The sequence below is a fragment of the Chiloscyllium plagiosum genome, unplaced genomic scaffold (genome assembly GCF_037043375.1).
Source record: "Chiloscyllium plagiosum isolate Xiang-an unplaced genomic scaffold, Cpla_swu_hap1 HiC_scaffold_44, whole genome shotgun sequence".
NCBI classification, from domain to species: Eukaryota; Metazoa; Chordata; class Chondrichthyes; order Orectolobiformes; family Hemiscylliidae; genus Chiloscyllium; species Chiloscyllium plagiosum.
The window spans coordinates 21,701,073-21,721,979 of NW_028270182.1; the positions used below are offsets into that span (position 1 = coordinate 21,701,073).

Genomic DNA, 20,907 nt, shown 5'->3' on the forward strand with positions numbered 1-20,907 from the left:
AAAAACAATGACTGCAGATGGTGAAAACCAGATTCTGGATCAGTGGTGCTGGAAGAGCACAGCAGTTCAGGCAGCATCCGAGGAGCAGTAAAATCGATGTTTCGGGCAAAAGCCCTTCATCAGGAATAAAGGCAGTGAGCCTGAAGGGTGGAGAGATAAGCTAGAGGAGGGTGGGGGTGGGGAGAAAGTAGCATAGAGTACAATAGGTGAGTGGGGGAGGGGATGAAGGTGATAGGTCAGGGAGGAGAGGGTGGAGTGGATAGGTGGAAAAGGAGATAGGCAGGTAGGACAAGTCCGGACAAGTCATGGGGACAGTGCTGAGCTGGAAGTTTGAAACTAGGATGAGGTGGGAGAAGGGGAAATGAGGAAACTGGTGAAGTCCATATTGATGCCCTGGGGTTGAAGTGTTCCGAGGCGAAAGATGAGGCGTTCTTCCTCCAGGCGTCTGGTGGTGAGGGAGCGGCGGTGAAGGAAGCCCAGGACCTCCATGTCCTCGGCAGAGTGGGAGGGGGAGTCGAAATGTTGGGCCACGGGGCGGTGTGGTTGATTGGTGCGGGTGTCCCGGAGATGTTCCCTAAAGCGCTCTGCTAGGAGGCGCCCAATGTAGAGGAGACCGCATCGGGAGCAATGGATACAATAAATAATATTGGTGAATGTGCAGGTAAAACTTTGATGGATGTGGAAGGCTCCTTTAGGGCCTTGGATAGAGGTGAGGGAGGAGGTGTGGGCGCAGGTTTTATAGTTCCTGCGGTGGCAGGGGAAGGTGCCAGGATGGGAGGGTGGGTTGTAGGGGGGGCGTGGACCTGACCAGGTAATCATGGAGGGAACGGTCTTTGCGGAAGGCGGAAAGGGGTGGGGAGGGACCCAGGGTGTCCAGATCTGGGGGAAGATGTATTACCATGGTAACCGGCATATTCCTTCAATTAAAGCAAAATCTCAGCAAGCCTTGTTGCATCTGAGGAGAGAGAACTATCGAGCTTTGAGTCCAAGTTGGAGCTGAAGGGAAATGACGTCTTTTATGCTGTTGAAGGAGGAGCAAGTGAAATAGATGGTGAGGCTGTCCAGAGATAAAGGGCAAGAGAGTACTAATGGTGGTCAAGGAGCAATAGAGATGTACAGTGGGTGTTAATGGCAAATGTTAAGAGCAGAACTCTGGTGACTGCAAACCCATTTAAACAAGACACTGCGGTTGAGTCCTGAAGGGGCTCTCTCTTGCTTTTGCTGCAACCTACCTTCAATCAAACTGGAAAAAAAGATGCTGTTTCTCAAACATTATTTTATTGAAGTATCCATCACTTCTGGTTTATGTAGCAGACTTATATCGCAGAACACCAGCTAAGGTTACGCAGAACAAAACCCCGACCAACAACGTCAAGCCGAGAACCTTAGCCACCTTATACCTTCTATTATCTGAAATAAACAAGAACTCGTTATTGATCTGAGGGTCACAGACGATATTTAATCAGCTGCTTCCGACGGAACGGTGAGAAAGTGAATTTTCCAACCAATTGACCCGCACAGCCCTCCGACCTATATCAGCACACTGGGAGAGGACATCCTCAGAGGGTGAAGGGCGGAATATCAGAGCTGGAAGGTGATGTTGGAGAAAATGCATAAAACATCAGAAAAGATTTACAAGGATGTTGCCAGGGTTGGAGGATTTGAGCTACAGGGAGAGGTTGAATAGGCTGGGGCTGTTTTCCCTGGAGCGTCGGAGGCTGAGGGGTGACCTTATAGAGGTTTATAAAATCATGAGGGGCATGGATAGGATAAATAGACAAAGTCTTTTCCCTGGGGTCGGGGAGTCCAGAACTAGAGGGTATAGGTTTAGGGTGAGAGGGGAAAGATATAAAAGGGACCAAAGGGGCAACTTTTTCACGCAGAGGGTGGTGTGTGTATGGAATGAGCTGCCAGAGGATGTGGTGGAGGCTGGTACAATTACAACATTTAAGAGACATTTGGATGGGTATATGAATAGGAAGGGTTTGGAGGGATATGGGCCAGGTGCTGGCAGGTGGGACTAGATTGGGTTGGGATATCTGGTTGGTATGGACGAATTGGACTGAAGGGTCTGTTTCCGAGCTGTACATCTCCATGACTCTATGACTCTAAGTAGGGACGCAAGTAGACAGGGTAGTGAAGAAGACATTTGGCATGCTTGTCTTTATTAGTCATAACATTGATGTGGGAGTTGGGAGGCCATGTTGCAGCTGTACAGGACATTGGTGAAGACATTTTTAGAGTACTGCGTACAGTTCTGGTCACCCTCCTATAGGAAGAATGTTGTTAAACCTGAGAGGGTGCAGAAAAGATTTACAAGGATGTTGCCAGGATTTGAGTGAAAGGGAGAGGCTGTTTTCCTTGGAACGTTGGAGGCTGAGGGATGATCTTATAGAGATTTAGAAAATCATGAGGGGCACGAATAGGATAAACAGACAAGGTCTGGGGTGGGGGAGTCCAGAACTAGAGGGCATGGGTTTAAGGTGAGGGGGGAAAGATATAGAACAAAGAACAAAGAACCTTACAGCACAGGAATAGGCCCTTCAGCCCTCCAAGCCTGTGTCGATCCAGATCCTCCACCTAAACCTGCTGCCTATTTTCTAAGGATCTGTATCCCTCTGCTCCCTGCAAATGTATCTATCTAGATACATCTTAAATGACGCTAATGTTCCTGCCCCTACCACCTCCACTGGCAACGCATTCCAGGCACCCACCACCCTCTGCTAAATAACTTTCCACACATACAAGTATTTGGCATCAGTATTTACTGTGGAAAAGAACACGGAAGGTATAGAATGTAGGGGAATAGATGGTGACATCTTGAAAAATGACCATATTACAGAGGAGGAAGTGTTGGATGCCTTGAAACACATAAAAGTGGATAAATCCCCAGGACTTGATCAGGTGTACCCTAGAACTCTGTGGGAAGCTAGGGAACTGATGCTGGGCCTCTTGCTGAGATATTTGTATCATCGATAGTCACAGGTGAGGTACCGGAAGACTGGAGGTTGTCAAACGTGGTGCCACTGTTTAAGAAGGGCGGTAAGGACAAGTCAGGGAACTATAGACCGGTGAGCCTGACCTCGGTGGTGGGCAAGTTGTTGGAGGGAATCCTGGGGCACAGGATATACATGTATTTGGAAAGGCAAGGACTGATTTGGGATAGTCAACATGGCTTTGTGTGTGGGAAATCATGTCACAAACTTGATTGAGTTTTTTGAAGAAGTAACAAAGAAGATTGATGAGGGCAGAGCAGTAGATGTGATCTATATGGACTTCAGTAAGGCTTTCGACAGGGATCCCCATGGGAGACTGATTAGCAAGGTTAGATCTCATGGAATACAGGGAGAACTAGCCATTTGGATACAGAGCTGGCTCAAAGGTAGAAGACAGAGGGTGGTGGTGGAGGGTTGTTTTTCAGACTGGAGGCCTGTGACCAGTGGAGTGTCACAAGGATTGGTGCTGGGACCACTACATTTATACATCATTTATATAAATGATTTGGATGTGAGCATAAGAGGTATAGATAGTAAGTTTGCAGATGACACCAAAATTGGATGTGTAGTGGACAGCGAAGAGGGTTACCTCAGATTACAATAGGATCTGGACCAGATGGGCCAATGGGCTGAGAAGTGGCAGATGGAGTTTAATTCAGATAAATACGAGGTGCTGCATTTTGGGAAAGCAAATCTTAGCTGGACTTATACACTTAATGGTAAGGTCCTAGGGAGTGTTGCTGAACAAAGAGACCTTGGAGTGCAGGTTCATAGCTCCTTGAAAGTGGAGTCGGAGGTAGATAGGATAGTGAAGAAGGCGTTTGGTATGTTTTCCTTTAATGGTCAGAGTATTGAGTACAGGAGTTGGGAGGTCATGTTGCGGCTGTACAGGACATTGGTTAGGCCACTATTGGAATATTGCGTGCAATTCTGGTCTCCTTCCTATTGGAAAGATGTTGTGAAACTTGAAAGGGTTCAGAAAAGATTTACAAGGATGTTGCCAGGGTTGGAGGGATTGAGCTAGAGGGAGAGGCTGAACAGGCTGGGGCTGTTTTCCCTGGAGCGTCAGAGGCTGAGGGGTGTCTTAATAGAGGTTTATAAAATCATGAGGGGCATGGATAGGGTAAATAGGCAAAGTCTTTTCCCTGGAGTGAGGGAGTCCAGAACTAGAGGGCATAGGTTTAGGGTGAGAGGGGAAAGATATAAATGAGACCTAAGTGGCAACTTTATCATTCAGAGGGTGACATATGCATGGAATGAGCTGCCAGAGGAAGTGGTGAAGGCTGGTACAATTCCAACATTTAAAAGGCATTTGGATGGGTATATGAATAGGAAGGGTTTGGAGGGATATGGGCCCGGGTGCTGGCAGGTGGGACTAGATTGGGTTGGGATATCAGATCAGCATGGACTGGTTGGACCGAAGGGTCTGTTTCCATGCTGTACATCTCTCTGACTCTCTGATATTGGGGAAGTTGAAGTCACCCATAACAGCAACTCTGTTACATCTGCACCTTTCCAAGATCTGCTGTCTAATCGTGACCCCTAGTAATTAGATTAGATTAGATTATTTACAGTGTGGAAACAGGCCCTTCGGCCCAACAAGTCCACACCGCCCCGCCGAAGCGCAACCCACCCATACCCCTACATTTACCCCTTACCTAACACTACGGGCAATTTAGCATGGCCAATTCACCTGACCTGCACATCTTTGGACTGTGGGAGGAAACCGGAGCACCCGGAGGAAACCCACACAGACACGGGGAGAATGTGCAAACTCCACACAGTCAGTCGCCTGAGGCGGGAATTGAACCCGGGTCTCTGGCGCTGTGAGGCAGCAGTGCTAACCACTGTGCCACCATGCCGCCCTAATGGAGTCCCCCACTCTGGGAAAAAGCTTCTTGCTACACCTCCCATGATTTTGTCGACCTCAATCAAGTCCCCCCCCTCAACCTCCTTCTTTCCAATGAAAATAATTTTAATATACTCAACCTCTCCTCATAGCTAGTGCCCTCTTTACCATGCAACATCCTGGTGATCCTCCTCTTCATCCTCTCCAAAGCATCCACATCCTTTTGGTAATGTGGCGACTAGAACTGTGCGCAGTATTCCAAACGTGGCCGAACCAAAGTCTTATACAACTGCAATATGACCTGCCAACCCTTGTACTCAATACCCTGTCCGATGAAGGAATGCACGCTGTATGTCTTTTTGAACAGCCTGCTGACCTGCGTTGCCACCTTCAGGGAACAGTGGACCTGAACACCCAGATCTCTCTGCACATCAATTTACCCCAGGACCTTTCCATTTACTCTACAGTTCACTCTTGAATTGGATCTTCCAAAATGCATCACCTCATATTTGCCCAGATTGAATTCTATCTGCCATTTCTCTGCCCAACTCTGCAATCTATCTATATTCTGCTGTAAACTCTTGATAGTCCCCTATCTGCTACTCCACCAATCTTAGTGTCATCTACAAGCTTCCTAATGAGGCAACCTACACCTTCCTCCAAATCATTTATGTGAATCACAAACAGAAGTGGTCCCAGCACGGATCACTGTGGGACACCACTGGGCACAGGTCTCCATTTTGAGAAGCTCCCTTCCACTACTACTCTCTGTCTCCTTTTGTCCAGCCAGTCCTCTATCCACCTAGCTAGTACACCTGGACCCAATGCGACTTCACCTTCTCCATCAGCCTCCCATGGGGAACCTTACCAAATGCCTTACTAAATTCCACAAATATGACATCTACATCTCTTCCCACATAATCAACGTTGTCACCTTTTCAAAGAATTCTATTAGGTTTGTAAGACGTGGCCTTCCCTGCACAAAACCATGCTGCCTATCACTGATAAGCCCAGCTTTTTCCAAATAGGTATTCATCCTAACCCTTAGTATCTTCTCCAGTAGCTTCCCTCCCACTGACATCAGTCTCAGAGGTCTGTGATTATCTGGATTATCCCTGCTACCCTTCTTAAAGAAGGGGACAACATTAGCAATTCTCCAGTTCTCTGGGACCTCCCCCATGTTCGAGGATGCTGCAGAAATATCTGCTAAAGCCCCAGCTGTTTCCTCTTTTTCTTCCCTCAGTAACCTGGGATAGAACCCATCCGAACCTTTAAAAAGGGCTTGAGGGGTAACTTTTTCAGGCAGAGGGTGGTACATGTGTGGAATGAGCTGCCAGGGGAAGTGGTGGAGGCTGGTACAATTATAGCATTCAAAAGGCATCTGGATGGGTATATGAATAGGAAGGGTTTAGAGGGATATGGGCCAAATGCTGGCGCTTTTAGCATATCTTCCCCACGTCCAACCCCCTAACTCGGCACTGCCATCTTGACCTGACCTACCCGTCCATCTTCCTTCCCACCTATCTGCTCCACCCTCCCCACCAACCTACCTTCGCCACCTATTGCCATCCCACCTACCTTTCCTCCAGCCCCAGTCCCTCCCACCCCCACCCCCACCCCCAATTATCTCTCAGCCCTCCCCAGTCCTGCCAGAAACGTTGACTCTCCTGCTCCTCGGATGCCTCCTGACCTGCTGTGCTCTTCCAGTGCCACCCTTTCTCAACTCTGAAGTCCTCACTATCTGCTCGGTGGTTGGCAGTGGGGAGGGAAGTGTTGGGTTACAGGAGAAAACGAATGGATGGGCAGATCACTGGCAGATGAAATGTACCTCCGACAAATGTGAGGTGATGCACTTTGGAAGAAGGAATATTCCAAGGGTGTCCTCAGTGAATCATCAGAAACTCAGAAGAATGAGTGGATCTTTGGGTGTGTGGCCACAGATCTCTGAAGGCAATAGAATAGGTTAATATGATAGTTAAGAAGCTGTTCAAGACTGTCAGATTGGGAAAAGCAGGGTGGACATGTTGGAGCTGCACAGAAATTTGGTTGGGTCATGGATGGAGTGACAGCCATGATCCTGCCTTCATGCTTCTGTGTCTATAAAGGTCAGGAAAATCACTCCTTTTTATTGTGTTGAACATAACCACAAGACATCAACTTTATACCATCAGGAAAGTTGAGAAAAAGTGGAGCTTAAGAGGGATTTCTTTTGACGCCAAAGGATTGTTCGGGCACAGTGAGGGAGTGCCACATTGTCAGCAGGCACAGATCCCCTAAAGTGGAATGGTGAAAGAGAGGTCGTGAAAAAAAGGTTGTGATGTGGAGCTGTTGGACTGAGGTGGACAGGTCAGAAGTCACACGACACCAGGTAATAGTCCAACAGGTTTATTTGGAAGCACTAGCTTTCGGAGCACTGTTCCTTCATCAGGTGATTGTGTCATGTCCAAATGCTTGTGATTTCAAGTAAACCTGCTGGACTATAACCTGGTGTTGTGTGACCTCTGACCTTGGAATAAAGGGACAGGGGAATGAGGTCAAACAGAGAGGCAAAGCACAAGATCTTGTGGCCTATCTTGCATTTGTTTTGGCTTTTGAATCATGTGCTTGAGGTCGTGAAGAGGCTAATATCACAGGACGAAAGATGTGTCATGGCGAATATATATCTCCACGTGACAGTGCGGCACTCCCTCAGCACTGACCCTCTGACAGTGCGGCATTCCCTCAGCACTGACCCTCTGACAGTGCGGCACTCCCTCAGCACTGACCCTCTGACAGTGCGGCACTCCCTCAGCACTGATCCTCTGACAATGCGGCATTCCCTCAGCACTGACCCTCTGACAGTGCGGCACTCCCTCAGCACTGATCCACTGACAGTGCGGCACTCCCTCAGCACTGACCCTCTGACAGTGCGGCACTCCCTCAGCACTGACCCTCTGACAGTGCAGCACTCCCTCAGCACCGACCCTCTGACAGTGCGGCACCCCCTCAGCACTGACCCTCTGACAGTGCGGCACTCCCTCAGCACTGACCCTCTGACAATGCGGCATTCCCTCAGCACTGACCCTCTGACAGTGCGGCACTCCCTCAGCACTGACCCTCTGACAGTGCAGCACTCCCTCAGCACTGACCCTCTGACAGTGCGGCACTCCCTCAGCACTGATCCTCTGACAGTGCGGCACTCCCTCAGCACTGATCCTGTGACAGTGTGGCACTCCCTCAGTACTGACCCTCTGACAGTGCGGCACTCCCTCAGCACTGACCCTCTGACAGTACGGAATTCCCTCAGCACTGACCCTCTGACAATGCGGCACTCCCTCAGCACTGACCCTCTGACAGTACGGAATTCCCTCAGCACTGACCCTCTGACAATGCGGCACTCCCTCAGCACTGACCCTCTGACAGTGCAGCACTCCCTCAGCACTGACCCTCTGACAGTGCGGCACTCCCTCAGCACTGACCCTCCGACAGTGCAGCACTCCCTCATCACTGACCCTCTGACAGTGCGGCACTCCCTCAGTACTGACCCTCTGACAGTGCGGCACTCCCTCAGTACTGATCCTCTGACAGTGCAGCACTCCCTCAGCAATGACCCTCTGACAATGCAGCACTCCCCCAGCATTGACCCTCTGACAGTGCGGCACTCCCTCATCACTGACCCTCTGACAGTGCGGCACTCCCTCAGTACTGACCCTCTGACAGTTCAGCACTCCCTCAGCAATGACCCTCTGACAGTGCGGCACTCCCTCAGTACTGACCCTCTGACAGTTCAGCACTCCCTCAGCAATGACCCTCTGACATTGCAGCACTCCCTCAGCAATGATCCTCTGACAGTGCAGCACTCCCTCACGACTGACCGTCTGACAGTGTGGCACTCCCTCAGCACTGACCCTCTGATAGTTAGCACTCTCCCAGCATTAACCCTCTGACAGTGCGGCACTCCCTCAGCACTGACCCTCTGACAGTGCGGCACTCCCTCAGCACTAACCCTCTGACAGTGCAGTAATCCCTCAGCACTGACCCTTTGACAGTGTGGCACTCCCTCAGCACTGACCCTCTGACAGTGCGGTACTCCCTCAGCACTGACCCTCTGACAGTGCGGCACTCCCTCAGGACTGACCCTCTGACAGTGCAGCATTCCCTCAGTACTGACCCTCTGACAGTGCAGCACTCCCTCAGCACCAACCCTCTGACAGTGCGGCACTCCCTCAGCACTGACCCTCTGACAGTGCAGCACGCCCTCAGCACTGACCCTCTGACGGTGCGGCACTCCCTCAGCACTGACCCTCCGACAGTGCAGCACTCCCTCAGCACTGACCCTTTGACAGTGCGGCACTCCCTCGGCACTGACCCTCCGACAGTGCAGCACTCCCTCAGCACCGACCCTCTGACAGTGCGGCACTCCCTCAGCCCTGACCCTCTGACAGTGCAGCACTCCCTCAGCACTGACCCTCTGACAGTGCAGCACTCCCTCAGCACTGACCCTCTGACAGTGCGGCACTCCCTCAGCACTGATCCTGTGACAGTGCGGCACTCCCTCAGTACTGACCCTCTGACAGTGCGGCACTCCCTCAGCACTGACCCTCTGACAGTACGGAATTCCCTCAGCACTGACCCTCTGACAATGCGGCACTCCCTCAGCACTGACCCTCTGACAGTACGGAATTCCCTCAGCACTGACCCTCTGACAATGCGGCACTCCCTCAGCACTGACCCTCTGACAGTGCAGCACTCCCTCAGCACTGACCCTCTGACAGTGCGGTACTCCCCCAGCACTGACCCTCTGACAGTGCGGCACTCCACCATCACTGACCCTCTGACAGTGCAGCACTCCCTCAGCACTGACCCTCTGACAGTGCGGCACTCCCTCAGTACTGACCCTCTGAAAGTGCAGCACTCCCTCAGCAATGACCCTCTGACAGTGCGGCACTCCCTCAGGACTGACCCTCTGACAGTGCAGCACTCCCTCAGCACTGACCCTCTGACAGTGCGGCACTCCCTCAGCACTGACCCTCTGACAGTGCAGCACTCCCTCAGCACTGACCCTCTGACAGTGCGGCACTCCCTCAGCACTGACCCTCTGACAGTGCAGCACTCCCTCAGCACTGACCCTCTGACAGTGCGGCACTCCCTCAGTACTGACCCTCCGACAGTGCAGCACTCCCTCATCACTGACCCTCTGACAGTGCGGCACTCCCTCAGTACTGACCCTCTGACAGTGCGGCACTCCCTCAGTACTGATCCTCTGACAGTGCAGCACTCCCTCAGCAATGACCCTCTGACAATGCAGCACTCCCCCAGCAGTGACCCTCTGACAGTGCGGCACTCCCTCATCACTGACCCTCTGACAGTGCGGCACTCCCTCAGCACTGACCCTCCGACAGTGCAGCACTCCCTCATCACTGACCCTCTGACAGTGCGGCACTCCCTCAGTACTGACCCTCTGATAGTGCGGCACTCCCTCAGCACTGACCCTCTGACAGTGCAGCACTCCCTCAGCAATGACCCTCTGACAATGCAGCACTCCCCCAGCATTGACCCTCTGACAGTGCGGCACTCCCTCATCACTGACCCTCTGACAGTGCGGCACTCCCTCAGTACTGACCCTCTGACAGTGCAGCACTCCCTCAGCAATGACCCTCTGACAGTGCGGCACTCCCTCAGTACTGACCCTCTGACAGTTCAGCACTCCCTCAGCAATGACCCTCTGACATTGCAGCACTCCCTCAGCAATGATCCTCTGACAGTGCAGCACTCCCTCACGACTGACCGTCTGACAGTGTGGCACTCCCTCAGCACTGACCCTCTGATAGTTAGCACTCTCCCAGCATTTACCCTCTGACAGTGCGGCACTCCCTCAGCACTGACCCTCTGACAGTGCGGCACTCCCTCAGCACTAACCCTCTGACAGTGCAGTAATCCCTCAGCACTGACCCTTTGACAGTGTGGCACTCCCTCAGCACTGACCCTCTGACAGTGCAGCAGTCCCTCAGCACCGACCCTCTGACAGTGCGGCACTCCCTCAGCACTGACCCTCTGACAGTGCAGCACGCGCTCAGCACTGACCCTCTGACGGTGCGGCACTCCCTCAGCACTGACCCTCCGACAGTGCAGCACTCCCTCAGCACTGACCCTTTGACAGTGCGGCACTCCCTCGGCACTGACCCTCTGACAGTGCAGCACTCCCTCAGCACCGACCCTCTGACAGTGCGGCACTCCCTCAGCACTGACCCTCTGACAGTGCAGCACTCCCTCAGCACTGACCTTCTGACAGTGCGGCACTCCCTCAGCACTGACCCTCTGACAGTGCGGCACTCCCTCAGCACTGATCCTGTGACAGTGCGGCACTCCCTCAGTACTGACCCTCTGACAGTGCGGCACTCCCTCAGCACTGACCCTCTGACAGTACGGAATTCCCTCAGCACTGATCCTCTGACAATGCGGCACTCCCTCAGCACTGACCCTCTGACAGTACGGAATTCCCTCAGCACTGACCCTCTGACAATGCGGCACTCCCTCAGCACTGACCCTCTGACAGTGCAGCACTCCCTCAGCACTGACCCTCTGACAGTGCGGTACTCCCCCAGCACTGACCCTCTGACAGTGCGGCACTCCACCATCACTGACCCTCTGACAGTGCAGCACTCCCTCAGCACTGACCCTCTGACAGTGCGGCACTCCCTCAGTACTGACCCTCTGAAAGTGCAGCACTCCCTCAGCAATGACCCTCTGACAGTGCGGCACTCCCTCAGGACTGACCCTCTGACAGTGCAGCACTCCCTCAGCACTGACCCTCTGACAGTGCGGCACTCCCTCAGCACTGACCCTCTGACAGTGCAGCACTCCCTCAGCACTGACCCTCTGACAGTGCGGCACTCCCTCAGCACTGACCCTCTGACAGTGCAGCACTCCCTCAGCACTGACCCTCTGACAGTGCGGCACTCCCTCAGTACTGACCCTCCGACAGTGCAGCACTCCCTCATCACTGACCCTCTGACAGTGCGGCACTCCCTCAGTACTGACCCTCTGACAGTGCGGCACTCCCTCAGCACTGACCCTCTGACAGTACGGAATTCCCTCAGCACTGACCCTCTGACAATGCGGCACTCCCTCAGCACTGACCCTCTGACAGTACGGAATTCCCTCAGCACTGACCCTCTGACAGTGCGGCACTCCCTCAGCACTGACCCTCCGACAGTGCAGCACTCCCTCATCACTGACCCTCTGACAGTGCGGCACTCCCTCAGTACTGACCCTCTGATAGTGCGGCACTCCCTCAGCACTGACCCTCTGACAGTGCAGCACTCCCTCAGCAATGACCCTCTGACAATGCAGCACTCCCCCAGCATTGACCCTCTGACAGTGCGGCACTCCCTCATCACTGACCCTCTGACAGTGCGGCACTCCCTCAGTACTGACCCTCTGACAGTGCAGCACTCCCTCAGCAATGACCCTCTGACAGTGCGGCACTCCCTCAGTACTGACCCTCTGACAGTTCAGCACTCCCTCAGCAATGACCCTCTGACATTGCAGCACTCCCTCAGCAATGATCCTCTGACAGTGCAGCACTCCCTCACGACTGACCGTCTGACAGTGTGGCACTCCCTCAGCACTGACCCTCTGATAGTTAGCACTCTCCCAGCATTTACCCTCTGACAGTGCGGCACTCCCTCAGCACTGACCCTCTGACAGTGCGGCACTCCCTCAGCACTAACCCTCTGACAGTGCAGTAATCCCTCAGCACTGACCCTTTGACAGTGTGGCACTCCCTCAGCACTGACCCTCTGACAGTGCAGCAGTCCCTCAGCACCGACCCTCTGACAGTGCGGCACTCCCTCAGCACTGACCCTCTGACAGTGCAGCACGCGCTCAGCACTGACCCTCTGACGGTGCGGCACTCCCTCAGCACTGACCCTCCGACAGTGCAGCACTCCCTCAGCACTGACCCTTTGACAGTGCGGCACTCCCTCGGCACTGACCCTCTGACAGTGCAGCACTCCCTCAGCACCGACCCTCTGACAGTGCGGCACTCCCTCAGCACTGACCCTCTGACAGTGCAGCACTCCCTCAGCACTGACCTTCTGACAGTGCGGCACTCCCTCAGCACTGACCCTCTGACAGTGCGGCACTCCCTCAGCACTGATCCTGTGACAGTGCGGCACTCCCTCAGTACTGACCCTCTGACAGTGCGGCACTCCCTCAGCACTGACCCTCTGACAGTACGGAATTCCCTCAGCACTGACCCTCTGACAATGCGGCACTCCCTCAGCACTGACCCTCTGACAGTACGGAATTCCCTCAGCACTGACCCTCTGACAATGCGGCACTCCCTCAGCACTGACCCTCTGACAGTGCAGCACTCCCTCAGCACTGACCCTCTGACAGTGCGGTACTCCCTCAGCACTGACCCTCTGACAGTGCGGCACTCCACCAGCACTGACCCTCTGACAATGCGGCATTCCCTCAGCACTGACCCTCTGACAGTGCGGCACTCCCTCAGCACTGACCCACTGACAGTGCAGCACTCCCTCAGCACTGACCCTCTGACAGTGCGGCACTCCCTCAGCACTGACCCTCTGACAGTGCGGCACTCCCTCAGCACTGATCCTGTGACAGTGTGGCACTCCCTCAGTACTGACCCTCTGACAGTGCGGCACTCCCTCAGCACTGACCCTCTGACAGTACGGAATTCCCTCAGCACTGACCCTCTGACAATGCGGCACTCCCTCAGTACTGACCCTCTGACAGTACGGAATTCCCTCAGCACTGACCCTCTGACAATGCGGCACTCCCTCAGCACTGACCCTCTGACAGTGCAGCACTCCCTCAGCACTGACCCTCTGACAGTGCGGTACTCCCTCAGCACTGACCCTCTGACAGTGCGGCACTCCCTCAGCACTGACCCTCCGACAGTGCAGCACTCCCTCATCACTGACCCTCTGACAGTGCGGCACTCCCTCAGTACTGACCCTCTGACAGTGCGGCACTCCCTCAGTACTGATCCTCTGACAGTGCAGCACTCCCTCAGCAATGACCCTCTGACAATGCAGCACTCCCCCAGCATTGAACCTCTGACAGTGCGGCACTCCCTCATCACTGACCCTCTGACAGTGCGGCACTCCCTCAGTACTGACCCTCTGACAGTTCAGCACTCCCTCAGCAATGACCCTCTGACAGTGCGGCACTCCCTCAGTACTGACCCTCTGACAGTTCAGCACTCCCTCAGCAATGACCCTCTGACATTGCAGCACTCCCTCAGCAATGATCCTCTGACAGTGCGGCACTCCCTCACGACTGACCGTCTGAGAGTGTGGCACTCCCTCAGCACTGACCCTCTGATAGTTAGCACTCTCCCAGCATTAACCCTCTGACAGTGCGGCACTCCCTCAGCACTGACCCTCTGACAGTGCGGCACTCCCTCAGCACTAACCCTCTGACAGTGCAGTAATCCCTCAGCACTGACCCTTTGACAGTGTGGCACTCCCTCAGCACTGACCCTCTGACAGTGCGGTACTCCCTCAGCACTGACCCTCTGACAGTGCGGCACTCCCTCAGGACTGACCCTCTGACAGTGCAGCATTCCCTCAGTACTGACCCTCTGACAGTGCAGCACTCCCTCAGCACCGACCCTCTGACAGTGCGGCACTCCCTCAGCACTGACCCTCTGACAGTGCAGCACGCCCTCAGCACTGACCCTCTGACGGTGCGGCACTCCCTCAGCACTGACCCTCCGACAGTGCAGCACTCCCTCAGCACTGACCCTTTGACAGTGCGGCACTCCCTCGGCACTGACCCTCTGACAGTGCAGCACTCCCTCAGCACCGACCCTCTGACAGTGCGGCACTCCCTCAGCACTGACCCTCTGACAGTGCAGCACTCCCTCAGCACTGACCCTCTGACAGTGCGGCACTCCCTCAGCACTGACCCTCTGACAGTGCGGCACTCACTCAGCACTGATCCTGTGACAGTGCGGCACTCCCTCAGTACTGACCCTCTGACAGTGCGGCACTCCCTCAGCACTGACCCTCTGACAGTACGGAATTCCCTCAGCACTGACCCTCTGACAATGCGGCACTCCCTCAGCACTGACCCTCTGACAGTACGGAATTCCCTCAGCACTGACCCTCTGACAATGCGGCACTCCCTCAGCACTGACCATCTGACAGTGCAGCACTCCCTCAGCACTGACCCTCTGACAGTGCGGTACTCCCTCAGCACTGACCCTCTGACAGTGCGGCACTCCACCAGCACTGACCCTCTGACAGTGCAGCACTCCCTCAGCACTGACCCTCTGACAGTGCGGCACTCCCTCAGTACTGACCCTCTGAAAGTGCAGCACTCCCTCAGCAATGACCCTCTGACAGTGCGGCACTCCCTCAGGACTGACGCTCTGACAGTGCAGCACTCCCTCAGCACTGACCCTCTGACAGTGCGGCACTCCCTCAGCACTGACCCTCTGACAGTGCAGCACTCCCTCAGCACTGACCCTCTGACAGTGCGGCACTCCCTCAGCACTGACCCTCTGACAGTGCGGCACTCCCTCAGTACTGACCCTCCGACAGTGCAGCACTCCTTCATCACTGACCCTCTGACAGTGCGGCACTCCCTCAGTACTGACCCTCTGACAGTGCGGCACTCCCTCAGTACTGATCCTCTGACAGTGCAGCACTCCCTCAGCAATGACCCTCTGACAATGCAGCACTCCCCCAGCAGTGACCCTCTGACAGTGCGGCACTCCCTCATCACTGACCCTCTGACAGTGCGGCACTCCCTCAGCACTGACCCTCCGACAGTGCAGCACTCCCTCATCACTGACCCTCTGACAGTGCGGCACTCCCTCAGTACTGACCCTCTGATAGTGCGGCACTCCCTCAGTACTGATCCTCTGACAGTGCAGCACTCCCTCAGCAATGACCCTCTGACAATGCAGCACTCCCCCAGCATTGACCCTCTGACAGTGCGGCACTCCCTCATCACTGACCCTCTGACAGTGCGGCACTCCCTCAGTACTGACCCTCTGACAGTTCAGCACTCCCTCAGCAATGACCCTCTGACAGTGCGGCACCCCCTCAGTACTGACCCTCTGACAGTTCAGCACTCCCTCAGCAATGACCCTCTGACATTGCCACTCCCTCAGCAATGATCCTCTGACAGTGCAGCACTCCCTCACGACTGACCGTCTGACAGTGTGGCACTCCCTCAGCACTGACCCTCTGATAGTTAGCACTCTCCCAGCATTAACCCTCTGACAGTGCGGCACTCCCTCAGCACTGACCCTCTGACAGTGCGGCACTCCCTCAGCACTAACCCTCTGACAGTGCAGTAATCCCTCAGCACTGACCCTTTGACAGTGTGGCACTCCCTCAGCACTGACCCTCTGGCAGTGCGGTACTCCCTCAGCACTGACCCTCTGACAGTGCGGCACTCCCTCAGGACTGACCCTCTGACAGTGCAGCATTCCCTCAGTACTGACCCTCTGACAGTGCAGCATTCCCTCAGCACCGACCCTCTGACAGTGCGGCACTCCCTCAGCACTGACCCTCTGACAGTGCAGCACGCCCTCAGCACTGAACCTCTGACGGTGCGGCACTACCTCAGCACTGACCCTCCGACAGTGCAGCACTCCCTCAGCACTGACCCTTTGACAGTGCGGCACTCCCTCGGCACTGACCCTCTGACAGTGCAGCACTCCCTCAGCACCGACCCTCTGACAGTGCGGCAGTCCCTCAGCACTGACCCTCTGACAGTGCAGCACTCCCTCAGCACTGACCCTCTGACAGTGCGGCACTCCCTCAGCACTGACCCTCTGACAGTGCGGCACTCCCTCAGCACTGATCCTGTGACAGTGCGGCACTCCCTCAGTACTGACCCTCTGACAGTGCGGCACACCCTCAGCACTGACCCTCTGACAGTACGGAATTCCCTCAGCACTGACCCTCTGACAATGCGGCACTCCCTCAGCACTGACCCTCTGACAGTACGGAATTCCCTCAGCACTGACCCTCTGACAATGCGGCACTCCCTCAGCACTGACCCTCTGACAGTGCAGCACTCCCTCAGCACTGACCCTCTGACAGTGCGGTACTCCCTCAGCACTGACCCTCTGACAGTGCGGCACTCCCCCAGCACTGACCCTCTGACAGTGCAGCACTCCCTCAGCACTGACCCTCTGACAGTGCGGCACTCCCTCAGTACTGACCCTCTGAAAGTGCAGCACTCTCTCAGCAATGACCCTCTGACAGTGCGGCACTCCCTCAGGACTGACCCTCTGACAGTGCAGCACTCCCTCAGCACTGACCCTCTGACAGTGCGGCACTCCCTCAGCACTGACCCTCTGACAGTGCAGCACTCCCTCAGCACTGACCCTCTGACAGTGCGGCACTCCCTCAGCACTGACCCTCTGACAGTGCGGCACTCCCTCAGCACTGACCCTCTGACAATGCAGCACTCCCCCAGCAGTGACCCTCTGACAGTGCGGCACTCCCTCATCACTGACCCTCTGACAGTGAGGCACTCCCTCAGTCCTGACCCTCTGACAGTTCAGCACTCCCTCAGCAATGACCCTCTGACAGTGCGGCACTCCCTCAGTACTGACCCTCTGACAGTTCAGCACTCCCTCAGCAATGACCCTCTGACATTGCAGCACTCCCTCAGCAATGATCCTCTGACAGTGCAGCAGTCCCTCACGACTGACCGTCTGACAGTGTGGCACTCCCTCAGCACTGACCCTCTGATAGTTCGCACTCTCCCAGCATTAACCCTCTGACAGTGCGGCACTCCCTCAGCACTGACCCTCTGACAGTGCGGCACTCCCTCAGCACTAACCCTCTGACAGTGCAGTAATCCCTCAGCACTGACCCTTTGACAGTGTGGCACTCCCTCAGCACTGAGCCTCTGGCAGTGCGGTACTCCCTCAGCACTGACCCTCTGACAGTGCGGCACTCCCTCAGGACTGACCCTCTGACAGTGCAGCATTCCCTCAGTACTGACCCTCTGACAGTGCAGCACTCCCTCAGCACCGACCCTCTGACAGTGCGGCACTCCCTCAGCACTGACCCTCTGACAGTGCAGCACGCCCTCAGCACTGACCCTCTGACGGTGCGGCACTCCCTCAGCACTGACCCTCCGACAGTGCAGCACTCCCTCAGCACTGACCCTTTGACAGTGCGGCACTCCCTCGGCACTGACCCTCTGACAGTGCGGCACTCCCTCAGCACTGACCCTCCGACAGTGTGGCACTATCACTGTACTGACCCTCTGAGAGTGCAGCACTCCCTCAGTACTGACCCTCTGACAGTATGGCACTCTCTCAGCACTAACCCTCTGACAGTGTGGCACTCCCTCAGTACTGACCCTCTGACAGTGTGGCACTCCCTCAGCACTGACCCTCTGCCAGTCTGGCACTTTCTCAGCACTAACCCTCTGACATGCGGCACTCCCTCAGCACTGACCCTCCGACAGTGCAGCACTCACTCAGCTCTGACCCTCTGACAGTGCGGCATACCCTCAGTACAGACCCTCTGACAGTGCAGTACTCCCCCAGCAATGACCCTCTGACAATGCAGCACTCCCCCAGCACCCACCCTCTGACAGTGCGGCACTCCCTCATCACTGACCCTCTGACAGTGCGGCACTCCCTCAGTACTGACCCTCTGACAGTTCAGCACTCCCTCAGCAATGACCCTCTGACAGTGCAGCACTCCCTCAGCAATGATCCTCTGACAGTGCAGCGCTCCCTCACTGCTGACCGTCTGACAGTGTGGCACTCCCTCAGCACTGACCCTCTGATAGTGTAGCACTCTCCCAGCATTGACCCTCTGACAGTGCGGCACTCCCTCAGCACTGACCCTCTGACAGTGCGGCACTCCCTCAGTACTGACCATCTGACAGTGCGGCACTCCCTCAGCACTGACCCTCTGACAGTACGGAATTCCCTCAGCACTGACCCTCTGACAATGCGGCACTCCCTCAGCACTGACCCTCTGACAGTACGGAATTCCCTCAGCACTGACCCTCTGACAATGCGGCACTCCCTCATCACTGACCCTCTGACAGTGCGGCACTCCCTCATTACTGACCCTCTGACAGTTCAGCACTCCCTCAGCAATGACCCTCTGACAGTGCGGCACTCCCTCAGTACTGACCCTCTGACAGTTCAGCACTCCCTCAGCAATGACCCTCTGACATTGCAGCACTCCCTCAGCAATGATCCTCTGACAGTGCAGCACTCCCTCACGACTGACCGTCTGACAGTGTGGCACTCCCTCAGCACTGACCCTCTGATAGTTAGCACTCTCCCAGCATTAACCCTCTGACAGTGCGGCACTCCCTCAGCACTGACCCTCTGACAGTGCGGCACTCCCTCAGCACTAACCCTCTGACAGTGCAGTAATCCCTCAGCACTGACCCTTTGACAGTGTGGCACTCCCTCAGCACTGACCCTCTGGCAGTGCGGTACTCCCTCAGCACTGACCCTCTGACAGTGCGGCACTCCCTCAGGACTGACCCTCTGACAGTGCAGCATTCCCTCAGTACTGACCCTCTGACAGTGCAGCACTCCCTCAGCACCGACCCTCTGACAGTGCGGCACTCCCTCAGCACTGACCCTCTGACAGTGCAGCACGCCCTCAGCACTGACCCTCTGACGGTGCGGCACTCCCTCAGCACTGACCCTCCGACAGTGCAGCACTCCCTCAGCACTGACCCTTTGACAGTGCGGCACTCCCTGGGCACTGACCCTCTGACAGTGCAGCACTCCCTCAGCACCGACCCTCTGACAGTGCGGCACCCCCTCAGCACTGACCCTCTGACAGTGCGGCACTCCCTCAGCACTGACCCTCTGACAATGCGGCATTCCCTCAGCACTGACCCTCTGACAGTGCGGCACTCCCTCAGCACTGACCCTCTGACAGTGCAGCACTCCCTCAGCACTGACCCTCTGACAGTGCGGCACTCCCTCAGCACTGACCCTCTGACAATGCGGCACTCCCTCAGCACTGACCCTCTGACAGTACGGAATTCCCTCAGCACTGACCCTCTGACAGTGCGGCACTCCCTCAGTACTGACCCTCTGACAGTGCGGCACTCCCTCAGCACTGACCCTCTGACAGTACGGAATTCCCTCAGCACTGACCCTCTGACAATCCGGCACTCCCTCAGCACTGACCCTCTGACAGTACGGAATTCCCTCAGCACTGACCCTCTGACAATGCGGCACTCCCTCAGCACTGACCCTCTGACAGTGCAGCACTCCCTCAGCACTGACCCTCTGACAGTGCGGTACTCCCTCAGCACTGACCCTCTGACAGTGCGGCACTCCCCCAGCACTGACCCTCTGACAGTGCAGCACTCCCTCAGCACTGACCCTCTGACAGTGCGGCACTCCCTCAGTACTGACCCTCTGAAAGTGCAGCACTCCCTCAGCAATGACCCTCTGACAGTGCGGCACTCCCTCAGGACTGACCCTCTGACAGTGCAGCACTCCCTCAGCACTGACCCTCTGACAGTGCGGCACTCCCTCAGCACTGACCCTCTGACAGTGCAGCACTCCCTCAGCACTGACCCTCTGACAGTGCGGCACTCCCTCAGCATTGACCCTCTGACAGTGCGGCACTCCCTCAGCACTGACCCTCTGACAGTGCAGCACTCCCTCAGCACTGACCCTCTGACAGTGCGGCACTCCCTCAGTACTGACCCTCCGACAGTGCAGCACTCCCTCATCACTGACCCTCTGACAGTGCGGCACTCCCTCAGTACTGACCCTCTGACAGTGCGGCACTCCCTCAGTACTGATCCTCTGACAGTGCAGCACTCCCTCAGCAATGACCCTCTGACAATGCAGCAATCCCCCAGCAGTGACCCTCTGACAGTGCGGCACTCCCTCATCACTGACCCTCTGACAGTGAGGCACTCCCTCAGTACTGACCCTCTGACAGTTCAGCACTCCCTCAGCAATGACCCTCTGACAGTGCGGCACTCCCTCAGTACTGACCCTCTGACAGTTCAGCACTCCCTCAGCAATGACCCTCTGACATTGCAGCACTCCCTCAGCAATGATCCTCTGAC

The 20,907-nt window shown here is 55.6% G+C and overlaps 1 protein-coding gene across 1 annotated transcript in view; it reads right to left on the reverse strand.

Annotated features, from left to right (window-relative positions):
• Nucleotides 1-1,303: 1,303 nt before the first annotated feature.
• LOC148137358 (protein phosphatase inhibitor 2-like) overlaps nucleotides 1,304-20,907 on the reverse strand; it is a 213,692-nt gene continuing 194,088 nt past the window's right edge. Inside the window, exon 6 of the mRNA XM_087982878.1 lies at nucleotides 1,304-1,410. Coding sequence (XP_087839004.1) covers nucleotides 1,304-1,410 — 107 coding nt within the window. The remainder of the gene's footprint in view (nucleotides 1,411-20,907) is intronic.